Below are 22194 nucleotides of genomic sequence, written 5' to 3' on the forward strand. Positions count from 1 at the left end.
CATCCATTTGCATCATTCATCACCAGAAGTTAGTTCAGGGGAACGTTTTCACAAGGGAGAGTGTGATCAGGAGGAGAAGCGCGCTTGGGAACTTCAAGCTCGTTCAGGATCGAGGCAGTCATTGTTTCATAGAAGCCGTGATGGCGCTCCTCAATGGCTTCAGCGAAGTGTGTCATCGTGGTGTAATTGTCATTGTTGGCATGTTGAGGCTTCTTTATTAAGTGCTTACTGGTTTCACGCAAAATGCGATCAAGCAGAAGAACGGGAGATGTTTGGAACGAAGCGGAGGTTTAGAAGGTAGGTCGATTGGTTTTCGGTGGCGAAGGCGATTGTGGAGAGGTGGTGGAAATTTATATGGTTAGGGGCATTGTGCTACTGTCGTGATCTGATGCGGGGTGCAGATTGTAGGTCTAGGGACTATGCCGTTGAGTGAGGACGCAAATTCTTTACACTTTATGTCGGGTGTTGTGTAATCGCATTCTTGGGGATGCTAGTGAGGCGAGTTGTATTCGTATTGGTTGCGTTTTAGTTCTGTTGATGGAGCGTTGTGTGGTGAGGAGTTGGTTGTAGTGGCAGCAGATCAGTTTGAAAGCCGCACTTGGTTACGACCCTTGTCTTCCTTTGTCTGATTTCTTTTGGACGTGGGGAATTCACGTCATTGGCTTGCATTCGGGGTCCTTGAGTGCGAATTAGTAGGTTTAGTCCTTTTAATTTCGAAACATATTGAGGGCATTATTTGCAGGCTGATGCTGCCCTGCCGCAGAACTATTTCATCATGAGATTTGTAGGGCTAATCCCTCGATTCTCCTTTCAATCTGTATCTTTCATTGGTTTATATCGACAGAGCCGAGTGTGATGTTCGTCTAGAGTAACAGAATCCTTGCTGGATCGGTCCAGGCATCAGTTAGATCCTGCGTAGCGATTGCGAGGCTGCCCCCCGCCATTTCTTTAGCGTTTGCGAGATTTTGGTTGATATCATAGGCTGCTTACGTCGCATTGGAAAAACATTATCTTGGTAATGCACTACTACATTAACGTCGAGGCATGGCTTGGCCACATGCCTACATGGTTACGATTGTGAAAATTTCCTGTTCATCTTGTTTTTCCATACTTCAATTGGCTGAGATTCTTCACAATCCTGAAGAGTCTAGTTATTTTATTGCCGTACTTTACCAAATTGATAGATATTGTTGATCTATCTTAGAATTATGGCTCTAAATAGTTTTGTCACCTCTTATCCTATCGCAGCCTATCTTTTATTGCCTGGACAAGCTTAAGCAAGGGTATGTCAGGAATTGGGGTATTTAGTTAAGCCCTCTGTTTTGTGGCTGTGAAGGGTTCGTTGCTTGACAGATCTTGGCTTGCTTTCTCATTTCTTGTCCTAAGTTACACTGTAGTATTTCACGCTACACTAATGTGCAGCTACTATGTGCCTTAGGTTTCCATGTTAGCGTAGTGAGCAACTGCTTTTTTGTTAGACCAAGTTATCTATTAAGCCCTGCTTACTCCTCAGAATAGTTTTTAAGAGAGAAGAGGGAATATGTAGATTTTAGCGAAGGTCTAATAGAAAAAGTTCCTTGGATTTTCGGACTCAGGTCTACCTAACCTTAGTTCCCTCCTTTCTATTAACCAGAGGAATTTAGCGGGTTGAGTTCACTCATGCTAGGGTGTATGGTTTTGATGTGTAACTATATTAACCCAAGCACATTTTTCTTTGTATTTTTTGAGTGTACTCGTATTTCCTTACGTTGTTTGAGAGCTTAAGCTCTTTGCCCCTCATGCGTTGGTTTCATGCATCTTTCATTTGTCATCTCCATTCTGTGTGCTCACTTTTGAAAGCAGTTGCACTACCGGAATTGATAGTCTCGTTCTTTGAGCAGCGTGAACAACTTTGAATAAGCTTTCACCGGACGTGGTCCTGCTTGAAGTATGTGGCGCAGAGCTTATTTAGCCGTGTGTAGGAAATCATGACGTATTGATGACGGTTTCGTTTAGGAATTGTCTACTAGAACACTAGGTTGAAAGCCATATTCAGACACTTTCATCCAAAGAGACATACAATGTGCCTGTTGAGTGAAGGCCATTCGGGATTTTATTGAATTGAGCTATTTTGAATGAATTAACTATGCTCATGTGATCCTTTCTCTCGACATATTCTTTGTAGTTCAGCAAGTTTGTACGCTACACTAACACATTTTTCTTCGTTTTCTTCTTTTTCTTCTATAGGGCGTTTCTATAGTGGACTTCTCAGACTCTGAGAACTTCATCTCCCTTGGCTATTCCCTGCCATTTGATGTACCATCTCCTGGCGGATTCTTGTCATGACCATGGCTCCTACGGTATGCCCGTCTCTTCATGTGCTGGAAGGTCATTGCGAATATTGTGGTGAACTGTGTGACAGTACGCAGGGTGAACTCAATGCTCTTGTTTGCACATTTGAAGGGTGCCCATCACCAACAATCTACCACCAGCACTGCATTGAAGCGTATTTTAAAACCATACGGCTTGACAAGTATGTTGATCCTTAGCTTGCGGAAATTGCAGTTTTATTGTTAAAATGTGTGTTAATTGCTATATGTTTTGTTACTGGTATGGTCTTTTCTGGTTTGAACCTGACATTTGATCTGTACATGGATTATTTTCTGTATAGTTGGATGTCTTTCTAAACAGGGTTTTAACTTATCTGCCTTATTTGGTCCGTGCATGTCCTTTTGTGTTGTTTTTAGAGATTGGTATAAGGACTCTTTTTGTAACTAAGTACAATTGTCTAAAGACTGGAAATTCGTAATCGATGTCCGATCAACTAATCACTCTGCACTTGATTATGAGTTGAGAAAATATGGTTGTTGGGAATTAACTTCTTTCTGTTGATAGTTCTTGTGAATGTTTTAACGATTTACGTCTCACAATCGCACTTGAACTTCTTGGGTGGCCTCAACGGTTGCGGGGTGCATTTATTGGTGGAAATATGGAAGTTTTTATTCTTCTATTAGCGTGATCTGTGGTGTAGTCTCACTCCATGCCTTGGGACTGCAATCCTGTTTGAGATACTTCCACTCTATAATTTCGGGAACGTTGTTGTTTGTCGTCAGAAAGCAGCGCAAAAATAGATTTCAATGCCCAAGAGGGCGTGGCAAAGGCTCCAAAACTGACAAACCTTGTCTTGGTCGAGTAAGCAACTTGCACTTATCAATTTCATTGGTTGTAAGACTCATGACACGAACTTGGGTTCCCCTCATTGCGTAATGTGTGAAATATTTGTAAAACTTGTTGAGGTCAAGTAGTTCCTTGTGGGCTTTTTGATATTTATTGGCATAGGTGGTGAAATAGATATTCATTCAGTGAAATAGATATTCATTGCATTGTACAGGTGACTAAATCACATTCATTTCATTCTCGCATTGATAGTAGGTATGTAACATCTCATTGAAAACATCTTATTTACAATATGCTACATGAAGCTCTTTGTTTAGTGTGGCGTCCTTTGCTATCTCATAAGAGCCATTGCGGATTAAGCAAGTGGTGAACATTGGATCTTCTCCTAGGTAGAACTTTTGACTAGGGTTTAGGGTTTAGGGCTAGATTTAGATGAGACTCACTGAACAAGAAATTGCCGTGCTCCAGTAAGAAGTGGAGGAATTGCAAACTTCCTGAAATATCTCCTCCAACGATTACTCCGACCACTCTTACTAAGAAGGAGAAAGAGGATAACCCTCAACCATTGAGCGCATCGAAGTCTGTCAAAATAGAGGAGAATGATGAATTTGATACTACACCAAAGCTTCTAATCTTGAATCGAGCATCAGCGTTTCCTTCATTAAGTGGGAATAATGGAAACACTTCTGAAAGCATTAGTGTGAGTGGCAGTTCTAGTAACACGTCTAGTGGGGTTAAAGTATTGTCAAGAGAATCAACTTTAGCAGCCATTGCGGCAGCTAGGTCTGAGATAGCTGCTAATAAAAGGGGTCCGAGTGTGAAGAATAATACCGAGACTTATGCGAGTGGACGATTAGATCATAGTATCACATCTCTTAACAATCGTTTAGCTCAGAATTCAAAAAGTGATGATGATAGTTCACGACAATTTATGAACTCAAAAGATTTCAGAAAAGTTCTTTCAGTTGGCAGGGGAGAAGTGGAGAAGACCCTTGTTACTAATGCATGGGCACGTGGACGTTGCAACGAGCTCCTGAATGGATTCAAGGTATTTTCCAGCTGCGCATTTAGCTATCAACATCAAAATATGCGATATATATACTACTTTTCAATATGGACATCAGCAATGTGGTGCATGTGTTTTTGCATAGACTAAATTAACCTGACTTGATTTTCATTTTGTGCTCGAATACTGGGTATTGATGCTAATGTTCACGAAAATACGGTTGAGACTGACTCAAACAGTAGTTTATCAATCAAGATGCATACCAAAAGCTACTCTTTTGTTCAGTTCCTCGGGTTGGTACCTCAAATTTGAATTTTTCATTTGATCTTTAACCTTGCAATGTATCCTGTGCAGCAAAATGTCTCAAAGATACCTCCGCTATTAGACTCACTCAATTCATCACAAGACGTGAATGTGTCAACATCTTCTACCTCAGTTGCACGGCCTCCAGTCAGACAACCAACAGTTACTGAACGTCTAGGACTTGGTGAAGGAGAGGATGATGATTTGGAAGCTCGTCGACTAAAGTATGTTGCACATTTCTACTTTATTCTGTAGTGCATCATCCTTTCATATTCTTTGCGGGCACGTAATTTATATTGACTTTCTCTAAAAGTATGTTTGATAAGGACTGACTTTATCATGATGCATCCTTAGGGCACGCACAAAAAATGAAAAGAAGCACTTGCAACGTGCAGCTAGGGCACGAGAGAAACGAGAAGCAGAGGAGGCTACCTTAGTTGTCAGCACTGCGATACACAGTACATGTCAATCTAAGCAACATGGTTCCGAGGCTAACTTTAAGCCATGGAATGAAAGCCTCACAAGTGTTATTCGTCACAACAAGTTTCACTCTCTTGTCAAACAACTACAAGAGTGAGTATTTCGGGAATGTTTTGAAGTATTAATGAGTTTGATTCTCCCATGTTGTGGCAGAGCACTACCTAAACTGCGGTCGATTGCCTGTGTTCATCTGAATTTTCTTAACATGTTACATGATCGCGACCAACTAGAGATTTTTGTGAAGAGTTTGTTTTGGCAGCACACGACTATGTTGTAGTAATTGCACCTTTTTCTAAGTTGACACGGCTGTTGAAAGACTACTAGCTTAGTGGACTCCTGTTGTGATGGGGGGATGATCTGCTACGCTTTGTTAATAATCGCAAGGTTGCCTTCCAATTCCTTTTGCAGAAGATTTATTCATATGTTGCATATTTTCTCGTTATTGCACTGGTTCTGTGGAGCATAATATTTAGAACGTTGTTGGTTGACTTTGCTTCTATTATCTGTAGGTATGGATTTGCTGACTGGCAATCCAATTTGGCTGTACGCATATGTGGTAATGATGTGGAGCAATGCTTAGACTGGCTTCTTCGGAATAGCTCCTCCATGCAAGCAGATATGCGTGCTAAGCGGGAAGAGATAATGGTGGGAATTATTGATCTCACATGTGATTTGTCAATGTGGTTGATATTCATTGACATTGTTTTCTCTTTATAGTCAAGACACTTGATGTGTAAGCAAGCTGAAAGTTGAGGATGTGCCGGTAATAGTTGAGATATTGAAAACCTGATTCTTAAATGTCTTCTGCTATTCAGCGGAAGGTATGCTTTTTCATTTTTCTCTCACTCTTGGCATGAAAGCTCTTCTAAATAGCGCGTACCTGAGTATACAGGACATAACTCTGGAGTTGAATGTATTGAAAGGGGTTCTTATTTCTGAAGGTTTTTCACAGGTTTGTGGATTTGTCATAATTTTAAGACCGGAAATTTCGCTATCCTTGTTTTACAAACTTGTGAAGGACGTGATATTTAGTTGGCAGTGTTGGCGAGATTCCCTGTTTCTTTTAAATCTTATGAAGGATAACTTTATGGCATATCATCTTTCACTTATTGGAGGACATGTCTGTGCAGGAGCAAGTAGAAGTGGCGGTTATAAGTACTGATGGTGACATTAATGAAGCTGTGAAAGTGTTAAGATCTTCACGTTCATATTTGAACTCACCACAAGAATCAAGCCAGGTTGTTGATTCGGTTGCAGTGACTGCCACCGTATCTTTTTGTAATTCAAAGTCAAAAATGAATATGAATGTGGTCTTGGTAATTGTCAAACCCTATGCAGAGGTTCTGTACTGTTCTGTTGACTTCCTAACCGATTTATTTTTCGTCATCACTATAACGGAAATTTCAAACCAAACTTACCTCTTGCTCCAAAGGGAGGTAAAGAATATCAGAAATAGAATCTGACTACTCTGTCTTTTTCAGGATTCCTATCATGTTGTGGTTTCCCCGCGCCGTTCGTTTGGTCAACCAATTCCCCAAAGCTCTAGTGACCTGGCTGCTGGATGGGACGGAGTGCTGAATGACACCACAGATGACCGAAAGCTTTCACCACTGTCCGGCACTATCAATGGTGCTGATCCTCAGCAAAATCTTGGTCTATTTTCTGAAGAATTTATTTCAGACGTTGCAAGGTGCAATTCAAAACTGGGTCTAGATAATTTTCAACCCCCAAGGGATACCATACCAAACAATGGATCATCAAGTGTGGAGACTCGGGATCAATCACAGGTGCTTCGTGCCACATCCGTATCTCAAAGAAATGCTGGATATTTTGAAGCATTATCTGGGGGACTACAAAGTCATCTACATAACAGCTTTGAATTGACAACGTCGACGGTTACCAGTGTTGCAGCAGCGGTTTTGAGTGACACGTTTGGTTTTGACGAGCAGATGATTTCACGTATGATGGATCTTATAACTGTCAATGAAGCGCCGTTAAACTCGACCGTTAATACTGCTGCCCTATCGCTCAATGGTATATGGAGCTCTCCTTCCTCTATATTCACTAGTTTTGCTGCCAACAAAGAGGTAACAAATAATTCCTTTCCAGAATCCCTTTCTTACATGCCATCCAATAAAACGCTTGATGGACGACCTTTTATTAATTCTCCTCTAGGAGCATTTGGAGAGAGACCCACTGAAGTGAATTCTGATTTAAAAAGAACTCCTTTGAAAAATGGTTATAGTCACGCAGGTCCACTGGATACATTCTTATGGGAACAACAGTCCATGAAATTAAATGATGAGGCAGAGCAGGATCTTCTGATGTCGGAGCTCTTGTCACAATTACTTGTTTGACTTTCTCGTGGTAAAGAAAGAGAATTCAATCGTTGCAGTGTCATTTGGCTCTATGGGTTGGAACGTAAGTAATTTTATTTTGGCTATCATTTAACATGCTGAATTGCCCACTATTGTTTACGTCGTCATGTCTCTTAGTAATGGAATTTGTACAGTGTTTATCGGTTCTGAGTCACCGCTTTCAATCAATATAATCCATACTGTAACATCTCACACACGTATTAACAATCAAGTCTTAAAGAATGAGTTGCAATGTCACATGTAGTTCTTTTATATAACAATTTAGAGTACTTCAGAAACCTCATCTTTCATGTTCCCCGTGAGGGTTGTTCACTAACTAATTCAACTGAAATAAACACAGTTTGAAACTTAAAATAGATGTACATCATACGCATGTGAGTTCCGTGTCATAAAATTCATGTGTTCCATAACCTTAAACTAAATTTGTAAAAGTTCATACTAAAAAATTAAATGCCTTTTTGTCATACATGTGACTGAAACAAATTGACTATGACTCGACTTGATAAATCTAAATAGTGGCTAAAACTACTTGGACTTGATCAAAAAAATTAATTAGTTGAACAAAACTTCTTCATTAAAGATTGTATCACCTGGTTAATTTATTCCATATTGGGTTAATTGTGTGCTTTGGAATTTATTAGTCATTGTGATTGAACCAGATATTTTATAAGTCAACTTGAAATAGGTTTCAAATGAAAGATTATTGAATAGAGAAATGAGGCTCTATCAGCAATCTGGGTAAATCAACAAGCAATAAAAAGTTTCAAATACGAAATACTTACATGATATGATTGCACATGATTTAAACATCAATAAAATCAAATCAAAAGACCAATCTATGAGGCATCGACTATGCACATCCCCAAGTTTTGCTGCCTTGGAATGAAGTTGTTTCAACTTTCAGAATTATTGATGTTGAAAGGATTAACCATGGTATTAAAATATATATGTGTGTGTATATATATAAAAATATATTAACATATATACATACACACATAAAATTTTCTCATTCCTCTTCTTTTTATAATTGGGTTTCTGAACATGGTCAAAATAATTCTTGAATACCCAACCTTCTTTTTTTAAAATTAAATTTTTTCAGGTTGAATTTTGTGATGTGTAGGTGCAAGTCTATATATATATATATATATATAACCTTACAGCTAAACAATTGTAGGTAATGAATTAGTTTATGAACCAATCTATGGAGCATATATTGTCCGGAACATTTAAAGAATAATAGAGTTGAAACATACTTGAATACATAAATAGCTGCAAAATATATAGTATATTGAGTGGCATAAGTATAGTTTGAAAATTGGATTGGTTTTGTGGTCACATCTTCTATAATTGTGTGGAAGAAGTTAAATAGTACTTTTTAAATATTGACATTGGCTTTGAAGAATGCACAGTTTTTCAACAATGATGTCCAATATCACACAAACATAATGAAAACAATGATCCAGTGTATTTGTTTTGTTTTTCCGTTTTTTGTTTGTTTGTTTGTTTGTTCGTTTTTTTTTTTTTTTTTTTTTTTTAACCTAAAGTGAAAGATTTACAAGTCTATATACAGACCACATATCTCGATTAAATTCCTTTCATGACCTATGGCTTAGTAAAGTAACATAAAAATTTATAAAAACAAGTAAACAAATAATCTAAAGTTGAGTTTCTATTATTGCTGTTATTTATGAACATTAGTTCATTAAAAAAAATCAAAGATATTTATAAGGATTGTTAAGGTTTAATTTTCAAAATGCTAGGAGTCAATGGCCACTAATTTACCCCTCCAACCCAAACCCTAAAGCCAAGCACCATAGGTTAAAAAAAACACGAGCTCAAAGCAGTTACTCGCCGGAAAAGTAACGCTCCCAGGGAAAAGGATGAGGAAGGAAAAAGGAAGGCCTCGGAAGGCTCTAGAAGGCAAAAAAGAATAGAGAAAAGGAAAACGAAAAAGGAAAAAGCGGGAAAAGGAGAACATGGAAGGCTGAGAGACGCACAGGGCTGTGCCAGAACGGAGGACAACCCCCAGCACATCTATTGTGGAGCTAAACCACTATAACATGCCCTCCCTGCCCCCGATTTAAACCCTAACGTTGCCGTCTCCGCTCGCGCGTCTTCTCCAGAGCCCGGTGTGCTGCCCGCGTCTGTGCTCATTCGCCACCACTCCTAAACCCTCGCCCTCATTTCATTCGCGAACCTAAGGATTGTGTTTCTACGCTGAAGCAGTGGCGGCGTCGTTGGTGTGGTGGCTCTTACACTTCTTGCCGGGGAAGGGGCTCGTGGCGGGTTGCAGTGTGGTTTTGGTTTTGGTGGCGACCGTGGAACCCTAAGACTTTAGCTGAAGCGGCGGGTGATTGGGAGTTTTCTGTGAAGAGTGGGGTGAAGCAGACAAAGAGTTGAGAGAATGGGTGATCAGGCGGAGACAAGTGTTGCTGCGCTTGCCCCTGTTGACGAGGTGATGCACGAAGCCGCGACTGGAGAGGTGAAGGATGTTTTCGCTGCCGTCGAGGGGAATGCTAACGGCCATGTTGCTGATGTGATGGAGGCCGAGGTGGTGGAACAGGCGCCCGAAGTTGCGGTACCTGTCGTGGATCATGAAGGTATTGGCTAATCGTAGGAATTGCTATGATTCAATTTTCTCAAATCATTTTGTACATGGGAATTGTAATCTTGTATATGTTGACGTATATTTGTGAAATGGAGGAGGAATATGTCTGGAGCTAAATTTGGGATGCACAACATGGACATTGAAATTGAATTGGTTACCCAGGTTGTATTGCTTCCTTCGAAGCGTTCGCTTGCTTAGTTAGAGTATCTTTCATTACAGTATTCCGTGTAACTCGTGTTGCTCTCTGATGTAGACTAACCTTGAATTTTACTCTTCCTTTACTGGTCCACACAGCTCTTACCCCAGAAGAGGAACGATTGTGGAATATCCTCAAGGAGAATGATGCAGACTTTAATAACTGGACCGTGCTGATTCAAGAATCCGAGAAATTGGTGAGTTCTTCCCCAAACTATCGTTCACATGCTTCAGTTGAATTTCGGAGTTGATCTTTGTACCTGCGTTGAAAGGGTTCTCTAGGTTGTAATTTAATTTCACTACAGAATCAGGATTTCTGTTCAAGGATCATACCTTATTGGTACGAGGACCATCTCTTCTGCTGGAATACGGACAAGTACAAGCTAGAGGCGTTTTCATTTAACGCTGAATGTTTTGTTTTGCGTAACACATTTGCAGTGGACATCACTCACTGTTTCTACGCTTTGTGATGGGCCTGGTGTTCGAAGGTATCAGAGCTCTTAATGTACTCAATTTGTCTTTGTCACAGGAGGTGATTTCGAAAATTGAAAAAGCATACGATGCTTTTCTGGCCCAGTTTCCTCTTTGTTACGGATATTGGAAGAAATACGCCGACAACGAAGCAAAGTTGGGGTCATCTGAGAAAGTTGTGGATGTTTATGAGCGAGCTGTGAAGGCAGTGACCTATTCCGTGGATATGTGGATGAACTACTGCATCTATGCGATGGAGAAATTTGAAGACCCTGAAGCTATCCGTGGGTATGTTCGAAGGCTCTAATTAACCCACTCAGTCATTCGATTCCCGCACACCGCGGAGGCCATCCTTGATTCCGGATGTCTTGTCTATTACATCTTCTAGTAAATGAACGAATTGATGTGTGTTGTGTCTTCTGACCCGTGTCTGGTCTTGCTGCAGCTTTTCATCCTGCACTTCTTTTGCTGTCTCTGCAAAGAGATGGTCTCATGTTGGCGGAGCATTCAGTTTCCACTTCGTAGGATGACGTCTCGTAAACTGAAAACCCGTACGCTTTTTGTGAAAAAGAAAGAACAACATATATTCTCGACTGTTAACGTTAACGTGATTTTCACTCAGTTCGCTTTAATGCTGTGTGATTTAATGCTACGTAACTTAAACCATCGAGTTAAACCTAGTGGCTGTGCTGTGTGTTACTATTGCTACATCCTTCACTTCTTGACTATGATTGAGAATGCCGTGACATGCGCGTATACACATATCTTACGTCAGAATGCTGCTGTGGAAGATTACGGGTCCAGTTTGAGGGCAAAGAGAGGGCTTCTGATTGCCGCTTCATGTCCGGACGTAGTGTGGTTGAGCGGGAAGGTAAATGCAGAGCATTGTGCTTCTATTTGGAAGTCTGAAAAGCAAGTTTCACTGAAAGTTCTTACTTGGCAACTCGGCCTATTTCCTGCTCTGATCGCCTAATCTAAATATAAGTGAGTCAGTTTTAAAGGGTTGGGGGTTTAACATTTGGAGATTCTAAGGTTGTATTGTGCTTTCTTCAGGTTGTTCGAGAGGGGAGTGTCGTTTGTGGGGACGGACTATCTTTCGCACCTCCTTTGGGATAAGTATTTGGAGTTCGAGCACGCGCGCTCGGAGTGGAGTCGTGTTGCACAGATCTACACCCGAATCTTGCAGATTCCTCTTCAACAGCTTGACCGATATCACACAAGGTTGATTCGCATAAATATCTCGGATCTTTTGGTCTGTTGATTTCTTGTTGATACTTTTTAGAATGTGAAGTTCGAGCTTTATATTTGCTTTCAATGGAACATGCTGGAACCTTATATTAGTGATGTGAACGAAAGGTGTGACATATGAGGTGAGTCTAGAAGGTAGGTGCCTAATATAGTGTAGTTATTTTGTGGCAGTTTCAAGCACTTTGCCTATAGCCATGCGTTGACCGAATTGATGACGGCTGAGGAGTCTGAGACAGCTGCGAAGCTCAAGGCAGATGAGCCAGTTAAAGAAGCTCCACCTACAGATGGTGAAGAACCTATCGCTGTGGCCGATGCTGATGGCCCAGCTGAGCCTGCGAAGCCAGTAGAGGCAAAAGTAGATTCAGCGGCAGCTGATGATTTAGAGAAATACATCGCTGTTCGGGAAGAGTTTTACCGAGCTTCCAAAGAATGGGATGCGAAGACTAGGGACTTTGAAGCTGCGATCCGCAGGCCGTACTTTCATGTCAGACCATTGGACGAGGCACAGCTTGGAAACTGGCACAAGTATCTGGATTTTGTCGAAAAGGAAGGTGGAGTTGACAAGGTGAGATCTATCATTTTGACCGAAGCTGATATTGTGAGTTTTATATCGAGTGGAGAATAGAGAATCGTATTTTTACCTTTGTTATTGTACTCTTCTGAGAAATTTGACCATCCGGGGGTTTTATGAATGTGCAGACCATCAAGTTGTACGAACGGTGCTTGATAGCGTGCGCAAACTATCCCGAGTATTGGGTTCGTTATGTCCAGCGCATGGATGAAGAAGGGAAAACAGAGATCGCCCTTGATGCTCTCCATCGAGCTACTGTGACCTTTGTCAAGGTTAGCACCTCACATTTCTCATTGCAATGTCCTTGCGACATGTATATCTACATTAATTCTTTCAGTTTGAATTCTACTTTTGCTGTTCATGTTATAGTTCTGTTAGGATGGTGATCACCTTAAATGCTTTCGACCGTGACTTAATGTTCGTGAGCTCTGTGTTGGCATATTCCGGATCTAGTACTTACTTTCCATTGTACTGGATGCAGCGACGACCAGAAATTCACCTCTTTGCAGCACGGTATAGAGAGCAGCAAGGGGATGTCAAGGGTGCGCGCGCTTCTTACGAGGTTTTAAGGAATGATCTTGGACTAGGTCTTCTAGAGGCTATCATTAAGCATGCCAATTTTGAGAAACGCCAGGTATCACTTTCAAACCTGAGCCTTCTGTTAGAATCTTTCTCTTCCTCTTTCATTGTTTCATTTTAGATAGTCAAATTTGCATTAGTGGAATGTCATGTTTGGATCATGCTGTAGCTCTGTGAAACAAAACTTTTAGGTGTGCATTATATTATTTCATCTTTAGGATGCAGTACCTGAAGAGCGGGAATGTGTGCAGGGTAATGACGAAGCTGCGTGTTCTATTTTTGAATCTGCTTCAGAGCTTGAAAAAATTAAGGAGGATTCCCGAGCACGAGCAGTTTTATACATCCAGTACGCTCGGTTTCTTGATCAGGTTGGTAGTCGTTCACGATTACATAGTATATATCTGAATTTAAAATACGCCCAATACGCCCAATACGCCCATGATACTTTTTTGACATTTTAGATTTTTTCTTGTACCGAATTTTCATTTCAGTTCGTTCTTAATTGAAATGTCCCACCAATTAGTAATGAATAAATTGACTGTCTTCATTTTGAAAGGTGCTCAAAAGTACAGAGAAAGCCCGTGAAGTGTACAGCACAGCCTTGGGTAGTCTGCCAACGTCCAAAACGTTGTGGGAGGTATGCTATCTCTTCATTTAAGAATGTGTGCTCCATCTTCCATTTGTATTTTTTTTTTTTTTTTTTTTTTTTTTGTGGATTTTATGTGTCAATTTTTTTCAGAATGTTCCTTAGGAACGTGCGAGATGAATATGGAAGAAACTTTCCGAATTTTTAGTTCCGATTAACGTAGCTCATACAATAGCTTATCATCTCGTACATCTGTTTATTACAGTGTGGATCAACGCCTTCAATTTTTTTTACTCTGATTAAGTGCAAGATTTGTGGGCTCGTGAGGTTCTTTCAAGTTGTTTGCTGATTCTTTGATGTGTAACGACAGGCATTTATTAACTTTGAGGCTTCTCATCAACCTGAAAAGCCTCAAGTCGAGTATGTTAATTCTCTGATCGAGAAAGCAATTGCTCCATCCAAACTTGAAGGGTCGTCTGCTTTGTCAGCATCTGACCGAGAGGAATTATCGAGCATTTACCTTGAGGTACTAAAATTACACTGCGTTAGCATATGTGAGCTAAACTTTTTCTGGCGTCAGTAGTTTTATTTGCAAGTAGTTTGAAGTTATGATTTTGGTCATTTGAGATCATTTCTGTAGCTCCGTGTAGTTTCGAATTGAGAATGACTAATATTTTGTTTTTTGGTGTTAGAAATATAACAAGCCGTGTAATTCTAATAACCAAAGTTGTTGTGCAGTTTGTCGACAGCTTTGGCACTAAAGAAGACATCAAGAAGGCCGAAGCTCGGCATAGAGAACACTTTCCCTCTCCCAAGAGTCCTGTGGAATCTAAGAAGAGACCATCCATGGATATTTCTGCGCCTGATCGTGCGAAAGTGCATAAGCCTTATGTTGGCGTAACCGCTACAGCAGGGCCTGCTGGGCCCCCTGCCTACAACAACGGGCAAGCACAGTGGAATGCGTTCACTCCTCAACCTGCATATTCTCAGCAGCCCCAAGGTTGGCAGCAACCTCCTCTGCAGCAGCTGACTCCACCAGTGCAGCCACAGCAATGGAATCAAAGCTACGGTTCACACCAGGTTAGATTTCAGTCTCACAAGTTCGTTATATTTATAATTCTCTCGTCATGCGATACATTTTTAGGCTTTGTTATGTATTGTTGGCATGTGATGCAACAGAAGACCGGCTTTTCGGGTACCCAATTAACACCAGCATTATTTGCAGAGTGCGTATGCTGGGTACGGAGGGTATGCTTCGTATGGACCTCCACAACAGCAAGCACCTGCGCCACAGCAGCCCCCTTACGGTGGATATGGCCAAGGATATCCCACTCAGGTATGAAGTCTTAAATTTAAAATTGTAACATTACGGTAGTTGGGGTTGTCCGAGATGCGGATTCGCTGCTTGGGGGTTCTAGAATGCAATGGGTTTTCTCTGTTGATTGAGTGTCTGGCTGGCATGATTGATGGATTGTCAGCAGGAGGTGAACGGTTGGAGCTCAGGTGGATGGTGAGGGTGGTCATAGCATCATTACATGCATGTTGGACACGGTATGAGCCTTCGTAGTTTTGTAGAAGTGGTCGATGTATGCATGTATACATCGAGGGGTAATGTCTCTTGGGTGCTTGGGTATTCTCAAATTACATCTTGGATTACGTGTTGAAGCGTGAATTGATGGTTCATCTTTAATTACGACAGGAGGTGGTTCAACCTTATCCTCATGCACCTACTGGGTATACTCAAGATACATCATACAGGATGCCTACGCCCTCTACGGCTCCTCCAGCGCAACCAGCATCGACAGGATATTACTACGGAAACTGCTATTGATCGATGCTTACTGTTGAGACTCAGTGGGAATGACGGAATGCTAATGCCTCGACAAATTTTGCTTTCAGATTGGCATCACGCGCTGCCATGTGGTGAAGCCTCGTGTTATGGGCTCTCTGTTAGAGAGAGCTCCGTAGGTTGCACAGGATAATGTGGTTAGGATAGTTAGCTTGTTGAATGTGTAAGATTTGTCCTGCCTTCTACTTCATTACATGATCCACTCACGAGATGTACTGCTTTGCTGAGAAGGAACTACTAAAAGCTGAAAACGGCATATTCTGGCATTCATTTTGTTAAGAGTGGTGTTTGCACTATGTTCTACAATCTGTAAAATGAAGCAATTATCGGCAAATCACACGTTGTGAGCATTTTGATGACAGATTCCATTTTCATTTTTATAGACATATATTTAGTCACTTATTTACTCTTTTACCATTTTCTCACCATCATAAATGTGCCCACAGTGACGATTTCAGTGCAGAATCCTAATAAAGTGTTCTCATAGTCGAATGTGGCATCTGTATTTTTCATTCCCAAAGAAACTCTTGGTACAGTCCATGGTGATATGAGGCATTTTATCCATCATTTCATAACTTCTACTCAATACTGATATACAAGATATGAAATTAAGTAAAATCATCACTTTCGGGAAAATACATCAGAATCATGTAAGTATGATTGAACTTGTAAACGCTTCACGATGTCTTGTTAGAACATATATTGTGACTGACAGTAAACCAATCCTATCATTACTTTTTTAATATTATTAGATAATATTAAATATAAAAAATAATATTCAAAGAAAAACTTTCACCATTACTCATCAAAAGCTCGGGCTTCTAAGTCCATCAAAAGCCCGAGCTCAAAATCTACGAAAGTGAGTTACAAATTAAGTAGTAAATGCTCTCAATGGATTCACATCGAAACGGATAAACCCTGAATTCTCATGTCCTTTCTTCACTTGCCCTTAGAAGCTCCTTGTGAAAACCCTAATTTTCAGGGCGACGACTTTCTTTAGCTGGTTTGCGACTTGGTAAGTGGAGGCAACGAATCCTGTGTGCTACATGGTCCAGATCTGATGAACTCAGAGCATTAGTATCCGCGTCGACAAGTGAAGGCGAATTAAGCTTTACTAGGCCTTCTGACTCACTTGCAGGATTGTGCTGTCAGAATTGGGGCGCCCTCCGGAGAGGAGACGGTGGGGGAGCAATATGACCTGTCCCAGCTACTTCCTCCAACCCTTAACTCGGCTGCTTTGAATCCTCCAACGCTGAGCACGTGCATCGAACAAGAGTCATGGTCCGAAATGGTGGCGATCAACTACTCTGAACTTACCCATAGGGTGGGTCCTTCGATAGAGACAGAGCCGACCGGCCCCACCGAAGGAGCCAGCGGAGCAATACCTTTGTGAAGGGCAATCAACTGGGTGCCGTTAAATGGTCCAGACTATTGTCTAGCACTAACCGACTAGAACGGGTTCCAAAATAGAACAAAACCGCCACGCATCGTCACAACATTCAATATGTTGGAATTTCCGTATATTCTTTTCCCTAAACTGAAAGGTTGAATAACCTTAATCGCTTTCGTTAGTGATATTCCATACTCGAGAAACTGTCAACGTCGCCTTCGAACCGTAGGTGGTCCCTGAATACCGAAAAGTTTGCATATACAACGTGTGCAGTGCGAGGTGGAGACGGATGGAAATTTTAGTGGGTGGCAACAATCTGTGCAGGTGGCGAGTAGTTGAGAGTTAATGTGGCGATTTTCTTCTATCGAAAATTTTAAGTCGGGTGAAATTTCGTCTGCCACGCGCTGTAAATATGGAAGAGGACGATGAACGCGATAAAAAAACTGAAAAGGAAGGCCAGCTGTGGGCGGAATGGAAGGAACATGGAATGGCAGCCTTCGAACGGAGATTCGAGAGAGCCGCTCTGGCCTTGAGAGCGTGCCGCACTTGGCAATTCCGGTTTGCGAGGCTGGCCTTGACGTACTTTTCGCCGGCAGCGTCCAGGGAACCACGACCAGCGCCTACAATTGTGCCACTCCAACTTATGAATGCTGGTTGGCCAGCCTCCGAGGTGATTCCTTGGAAGTCCTGCACTCAATCTGGGAATCGGACTTACGTGGTTGTTTCATGGATCGTTCCGTATATTTCTCTTTTTCCTCGCTCTGTCTGGCATCTGGAGGGGCCATCGCGGTTTGGTTCCACTGTACAAGATGTGCTTGCCTCGTAACGTCCTTTGCAATGCCAGATTTGTTGTGTGCAGGTCGTGGTGGATTTTGTTTTACCTGGATTTTGTGTCTAAGTAAGAGCTAGTTTTAATGGGAGTTAGCGAAATTCTGTGAGGAATTCTGTTTGAGTGATATCGTCAGGTTCGTATGATGAGTGATTTTCTGAGTTTTTTTTTTTTTTTTTTTTTTTTTTTTTTTTTTTTTTTTTTTCCATTGCTTTCAGGTGCTGGTGATAGGTATTTGTCAAAATTTTGTGAGAGCAGCGATGGAGCTGCGAAGCGCTGTGAATTAGTGGTGATGTGTGCGTTTATGTGTGTGTGCGTGCATACACATGCATACAAACATATAGATATACGCACAAGTAAAACGTATTGGATCTAGACAATTGTCATTTCGATGTTTCTTCATTTTTAAAGTTTGTGTGTGTCGTGTTCCGCATAACGTATCGACTAGATGTGAGCCAAATCCAACTTTTATGGATGTGATGAAGTATCTTAGGCGGATTGGTTTGAAGCTCCAGGGGGATTAACTTTGTTCTCTGGTAAAGAGAGGAATTAGTGACGTTTAAGGGAGCTTGAATTTGAGTTTACGAACAAGATGTGGATGCATAGAATGCCTTTATTCTTAAAAGTGCGCAGAAAGTTGTTTCAGGAAAGGAGATTGCGACTCATTTCCTGGGATGTCGTACTTGGTCGTGTTTGTTTCTCTTTTAAACCGTCGTTTGTTTGATAGAGAGGTCTTGTTGTAGACAAGTAATCATTGACCTCGTATAGTTCTTACGGATCGAATAAATTGCACCTCTATTAATTGATCTTAATCCTCCGAATGGTGATCTATTGGTTCATTCTGCACCAAGTTCGGGACAATGAGATGCTAAGGAGCTATGGTTCGGGTGTATAATCGTTAGCTATGAGGGGCATTTTTTACTACCTTGAGAGGTTGGGCAGCGGCGTGGAAATGGCCTGGAAAAGCCCACGTCCTGACACAACTGTACATTGGAGTTCTAACGGCCTGCTGAATGCTTTCATCGAAGTGTTTGTAGCATTTCTAGTGCTGATGTGCACTATCCTTAACTTCTTCACTTCCTCCTTCATTCGATTATCTGGATTGCACATTCCTTGTTCTTGCTGTACGCATTATCAGAAAGGAGTTTCAGGAAGTTTAGTCGAAGAATCTAAATACTCATTTGCATCGCCGAAGTTGAAGTCAATTGATACTCCTGTTGCAAGTGATGCCTGCTTGAACGGTTTCCATCGAAGTGATGAATGTGTCAGGGAAACCGAGTTGAAAAAGCCCGCATATTTGTCCCTGGGCTGTAATTTAGTAGGGGGCACTCTTGGCGAGTCTTCGTTAGATGATTTCAACTACCGAAGTCAAGAGGATGTGGACAGGGAGCAGTATGCGAAAGCTCAAGAGCTGCTGCGCGCTCTTCAGTCGGAGAGTGAAGTCATGGCTGCTCTCTACAGCGAGCTGGAAGAAGAAAGGAATTCTTCCGCAACAGCTGCGAGTGAAGCGTTAGCTATGATCTCGCGACTTCAAGAAGAGAAAGCAGCTGTCCAGATGGAAGCTCGGCAATTTCAGCGGATGGTAATGGAGAAGGCCATGTACGATCAGGAGGCGATTGAGGTATTATCAGAAATTCTCGCGAAACGCGAGGATGAAAAAATTGCATTAGAAGAGGAGCTCGAATTGTTCAAAGAGAGATTAGACACTGTGCTGACGGAAGAAAGGGATTATGCTGAAAGAGTGGGGAGGGATTATGTCCCAATGCTGTTACTGGAGGGAGCTCCTGCGGATGAGAAGTCAACTTCTCCAAAATCTGAACGAGCAGATCCTCCGGTGTCAGGGAGAACTACTCCAAATGGAAGGATCTCCAAGGATGGAAAAATTACTCCCGATGGAAGACCTGGGAAGGATGGGAAAATCACTCCGGATGGGAGACTCGGGAAGGACGAGAGAATTACGCCAAATGGGAGGCTCGCGAAAGAGGAAGAAGTAGAATTCCTGGATAGACTCTACAAGACCAAGAGCCAGCTGCTGACTGCTTTGTTACAGGAAGGGATTCATGAGACTACGAGCGCTTTGGAAGAGTCAGCGAGCTTCGCTAATGAGATCCATAAAGCGATGGCCAAAGTCCCTGCGAGAGCTGAAAGTCCTCCAATACTGGATCACGAAAGTCATAAATCTCCATTGGGATTGGGTCCGATCAAGACAGGTCGTGAAATCGGTTTGCCGATCCCTCCTGCAGTTACTAAGAAGCAGATTGCGAAAGCACCGTCGAATGATACAGGAAAATCCACAGACGAACCCGTGTATGTTAGCCGTAAGCCCGCTTCTACCATCACCAAGAACCAGATTGAGAAGGTACCAGCGAAGGATGGCGATGATCCTGTCTTAGTCAGTCGCAAGTCAACTCCTGTAATCGGTAAACAGACAGATGAGGTGTTAACAAAGGATGCTGAAAATGCTGCTGCTGGGCTCGTCTCAGTGAGCTGTGATCCAACTCCTCTTATCCCTAATAAGCATGTTGAGAATACGAAGAGCGCTGAAATAGCTGCTGATGAGCCTCGGTGTATTGCTCATGAGACTGCTTTGCCTATAATTCCCTCTGTAGTCGCCAGGAATAAAACTGAATCGTCATTAGGGACGAAGACTGCCGGAAAAGGACCTGATGAGCGTGTGTATATCAATCGCGAGACTAGTCTCTCAATTCTTCCTTCTGCGGCTGTTAAGATGCAGAATGAGAGAATATCAGTGAAGATTGACCGAAGATCTACTGACGAACCTTTGTTCGCCAGTCTGAAGAGAAGGTGGAACGCCCGTAGTTCTCAGGAAATATCTGCAGGAGAGGCTTTAGCGAAAGCGAAGGAGGATAGACGTATAGAAGAGAAGAGGTTGTCAGTGTTGGAGTATGTGAGGACTTTGGAAGAGCAACTTCAACAGCAAGCAGGGAGGCCCGCTGTCCAGATTTCTAGAGCAAGAAGTGTCGACGGGAAGGAGGAAGATGCTAGACTTAGAAGTTCTGGTCAATTTGAAAGATCTGTTTCAGTAAAGTCAGAGAATACAGGCGGAGCTGAAAGAGACGAGTCAGTCCAGCGAAGGCTCTTCGCAGATGGAGATTCTGTGGACAAAAAGTTGCTCGTGAACTCTATACAAGATGGGGGAGTTTACAGGGTTTATTCGCAGCCTAGCAGTTTGAATGCTGGCAACGACAGTAAGCCCACGGTGGACGGAAATGGGTTCCTTGTTAATGCCCGAAAATCCGAAGATAGTGCTGAAGAAGCGTTGTTTGTACACGATGTCTATGAGGTACAGAGCTATCTTCGTGAACCTCCATCAAGGTTTTGCGTCTGAGTTGCAGGAATTATATGAGTCCATAAGTATCCAGTTAGCTGTATCAGACCGCTTAGGGAAGATGGATAAGCTTGATGTTGAGGAAGAAAAAATCAAACCACCCATGAACACAACAAGTTCTGTGAATAATGTCGCAACATTCCCGCATGGTTTATGACTCAGTGGTAATATTCTGAAGAGATAGAAAAGTAAGAAGATGGGTTTCCTCTCGTTTCCGATTTTCTCAGGAATGAAAATACTAGGTCTGTAGTGAGTGGATTGAACAAATGACCCATTGACTGAATGCATTGGACGCTGACAGGTACCTCATGAAGCAGAAAATTGACTTTTGAGAATGGAAAGAAAATCTTCTCGAAGTGATCGCCCAAAATTTGCGGGAGTAACCAGTTATGGAGCAGAGGGATGTGAAGCTTTTGGACTTCTTCCAGCACGCACTGCATTTTGAAGTACCTGCCCTAGCTTTTCATGCCTAATCCATTTTTCATAAAGTCTAAACTTTCTTGTCAAAAGATGTTCAGAATTTGGTGATTTGGAATTCCGAGAGCAGAGTCTGAGCTGCTTTTTTTTCTTTTAGTTCAATATCAACTTTTCTTCGCTTAAAATGTGCTACTCTTTGGAGTTGTTCCCACAATGGAATTAATTCTTTCATGGAATTGTGGCCTCATAATCTGTAGGTTGGAGTTGCATATGCTCGTCCAAGGAAACTTAAGAGGCGTACGATCAACAGTACGTTAAGAATATCTTCATGTAGACTTGGCACACATAGCTCAGAGCTCACTTGTGACTCTTTCTGGTGGATGCGTTAGCTCTACTTTAGATAACCTTCCAGATCCTTTTGCTGGTGTATGTGTATGGAAGATTGAAAGGGTAAGCTGTACAAGTTTTGTATAATGAACAGGATCTCATGATATACCCTCCTGGAAATGTTAACCTAGTTTATCCCCCTTTCACGAACCAAAGCTGGTCCAGGTCTTTTGCATTGCTGGAGTCATTTGTATTGGGGCACTGCATTGCTTTATTCAAGCACACTGAAAAACATTCATCCTCTGGAGATAAACATTTGTTTAGGATGAGTTCAGAAAGTCAGTCTAAATGTATGGATTTGCTTTGGGTCAGTAGCTTGTCACCTATTTGCTGTAGCTTAGCATTATTTTTGTTCTCTAGTTTCATATGTTGATGAAGGCTTCAACATTTCA

General features: G+C 41.8%; 3 protein-coding genes and 1 long non-coding RNA gene across 13 annotated transcripts; 3 read left to right on the top strand and 1 right to left on the bottom strand.

Moving 5' to 3' along the window:
* Positions 1 to 69: 69 nt before the first annotated feature.
* LOC112275980 (uncharacterized) lies at positions 70 to 7345 on the top strand. 7 transcript variants are annotated; one of them, XM_073535365.2, is made up of 12 exons: positions 70 to 297; positions 2227 to 2512; positions 3093 to 3171; positions 3371 to 3411; positions 3625 to 4204; positions 4517 to 4689; positions 4820 to 5038; positions 5455 to 5590; positions 5838 to 5897; positions 6076 to 6261; positions 6427 to 7032; positions 7199 to 7345. In XM_073535365.2, exons 2-12 carry the CDS (start codon positions 2322 to 2324, stop codon positions 7235 to 7237), a joined length of 2310 nt encoding a protein of 769 aa, XP_073391466.1. In that variant the 5' UTR covers positions 70 to 297; positions 2227 to 2321; the 3' UTR covers positions 7238 to 7345. The 7 variants fall into 7 exon arrangements, with proteins under 7 accessions (XP_073391466.1, XP_024362849.1, XP_024362679.1 ...); XM_024507081.3 differs by having other exon boundaries at positions 71 to 297; positions 2227 to 2339; positions 2443 to 2512; positions 6427 to 7345; XM_024506911.3 differs by having other exon boundaries at positions 71 to 297; positions 6427 to 7345.
* On the bottom strand, positions 4877 to 6500 carry LOC149989907 (uncharacterized). The gene is made up of 2 exons (XR_016504104.1): positions 6364 to 6500; positions 4877 to 5825 (listed from the first exon to the last, which is right to left on the bottom strand). It is a non-coding gene; the product is annotated as an uncharacterized LOC149989907 (long non-coding RNA).
* Positions 7346 to 9424: 2079 nt separating the features above from the next.
* Positions 9425 to 15696, top strand: LOC112276445 (pre-mRNA-processing factor 39-1). 3 transcript variants are annotated; one of them, XM_024508123.3, is made up of 14 exons: positions 9425 to 9923; positions 10226 to 10323; positions 10656 to 10885; positions 11651 to 11818; positions 12017 to 12410; positions 12545 to 12688; positions 12898 to 13050; positions 13247 to 13363; positions 13552 to 13632; positions 13952 to 14107; positions 14320 to 14661; positions 14807 to 14917; positions 15060 to 15132; positions 15281 to 15696. In XM_024508123.3, exons 1-13 carry the CDS (start codon positions 9728 to 9730, stop codon positions 15093 to 15095), a joined length of 2226 nt encoding a protein of 741 aa, XP_024363891.1. In that variant the 5' UTR covers positions 9425 to 9727; the 3' UTR covers positions 15096 to 15132; positions 15281 to 15696. The 3 variants fall into 3 exon arrangements, with proteins under 3 accessions (XP_024363891.1, XP_024363975.1, XP_024363811.1); XM_024508207.3 differs by having other exon boundaries at positions 15063 to 15132; XM_024508043.3 differs by lacking the exon at positions 15060 to 15132.
* A 1320-nt stretch (positions 15697 to 17016) lies between these two features.
* LOC112276710 (uncharacterized) lies at positions 17017 to 22055 on the top strand. Of its 2 annotated transcripts, XM_073535367.2 has the most exons (4): positions 17019 to 17490; positions 18919 to 20953; positions 21300 to 21444; positions 21673 to 22055. In XM_073535367.2, the coding sequence occupies exons 1-3, from the start codon at positions 17468 to 17470 to the stop codon at positions 21321 to 21323; spliced, it is 2082 nt and encodes a 693-aa protein (XP_073391468.1). In that variant the 5' UTR covers positions 17019 to 17467; the 3' UTR covers positions 21324 to 21444; positions 21673 to 22055. The 2 variants fall into 2 exon arrangements, with proteins under 2 accessions (XP_024364103.1, XP_073391468.1); XM_024508335.3 differs by having other exon boundaries at positions 17017 to 20953.
* Positions 22056 to 22194: the final 139 nt, after the last annotated feature.

The sequence above is a fragment of the Physcomitrium patens genome, chromosome 1 (genome assembly GCF_059467195.1).
Source record: "Physcomitrium patens ecotype Gransden chromosome 1, ASM5946719v1, whole genome shotgun sequence".
NCBI lineage: Eukaryota > Viridiplantae > Streptophyta > Bryopsida > Funariales > Funariaceae > Physcomitrium > Physcomitrium patens.

Coding starts and splice junctions, on each gene's coding strand:
- LOC112275980 (XM_024506911.3), top strand. CDS start 2,322: ATGACCATGGCTCCTACGGTATGCCCGTCTCTTCATGTGCTGGAAGGT. Junction 3,172..3,370: donor ACAAACCTTGTCTTGGTCGA/GTAAGCAACTTG, acceptor TGCATTGTACAG/GTGACTAAATCACATTCATT. Junction 3,412..3,624: donor CATTCTCGCATTGATAGTAG/GTATGTAACATC, acceptor GCCGTGCTCCAG/TAAGAAGTGGAGGAATTGCA.
- LOC112276445 (XM_024508043.3), top strand. CDS start 9,728: ATGGGTGATCAGGCGGAGACAAGTGTTGCTGCGCTTGCCCCTGTTGAC. Junction 10,886..11,650: donor GACCCTGAAGCTATCCGTGG/GTATGTTCGAAG, acceptor TGCTTTCTTCAG/GTTGTTCGAGAGGGGAGTGT. Junction 11,819..12,016: donor CTTGACCGATATCACACAAG/GTTGATTCGCAT, acceptor ATTTTGTGGCAG/TTTCAAGCACTTTGCCTATA.
- LOC112276710 (XM_024508335.3), top strand. CDS start 18,554: ATGAGGGGCATTTTTTACTACCTTGAGAGGTTGGGCAGCGGCGTGGAA. Junction 20,954..21,299: donor TTGTACACGATGTCTATGAG/GTACAGAGCTAT, acceptor GGACGCTGACAG/GTACCTCATGAAGCAGAAAA.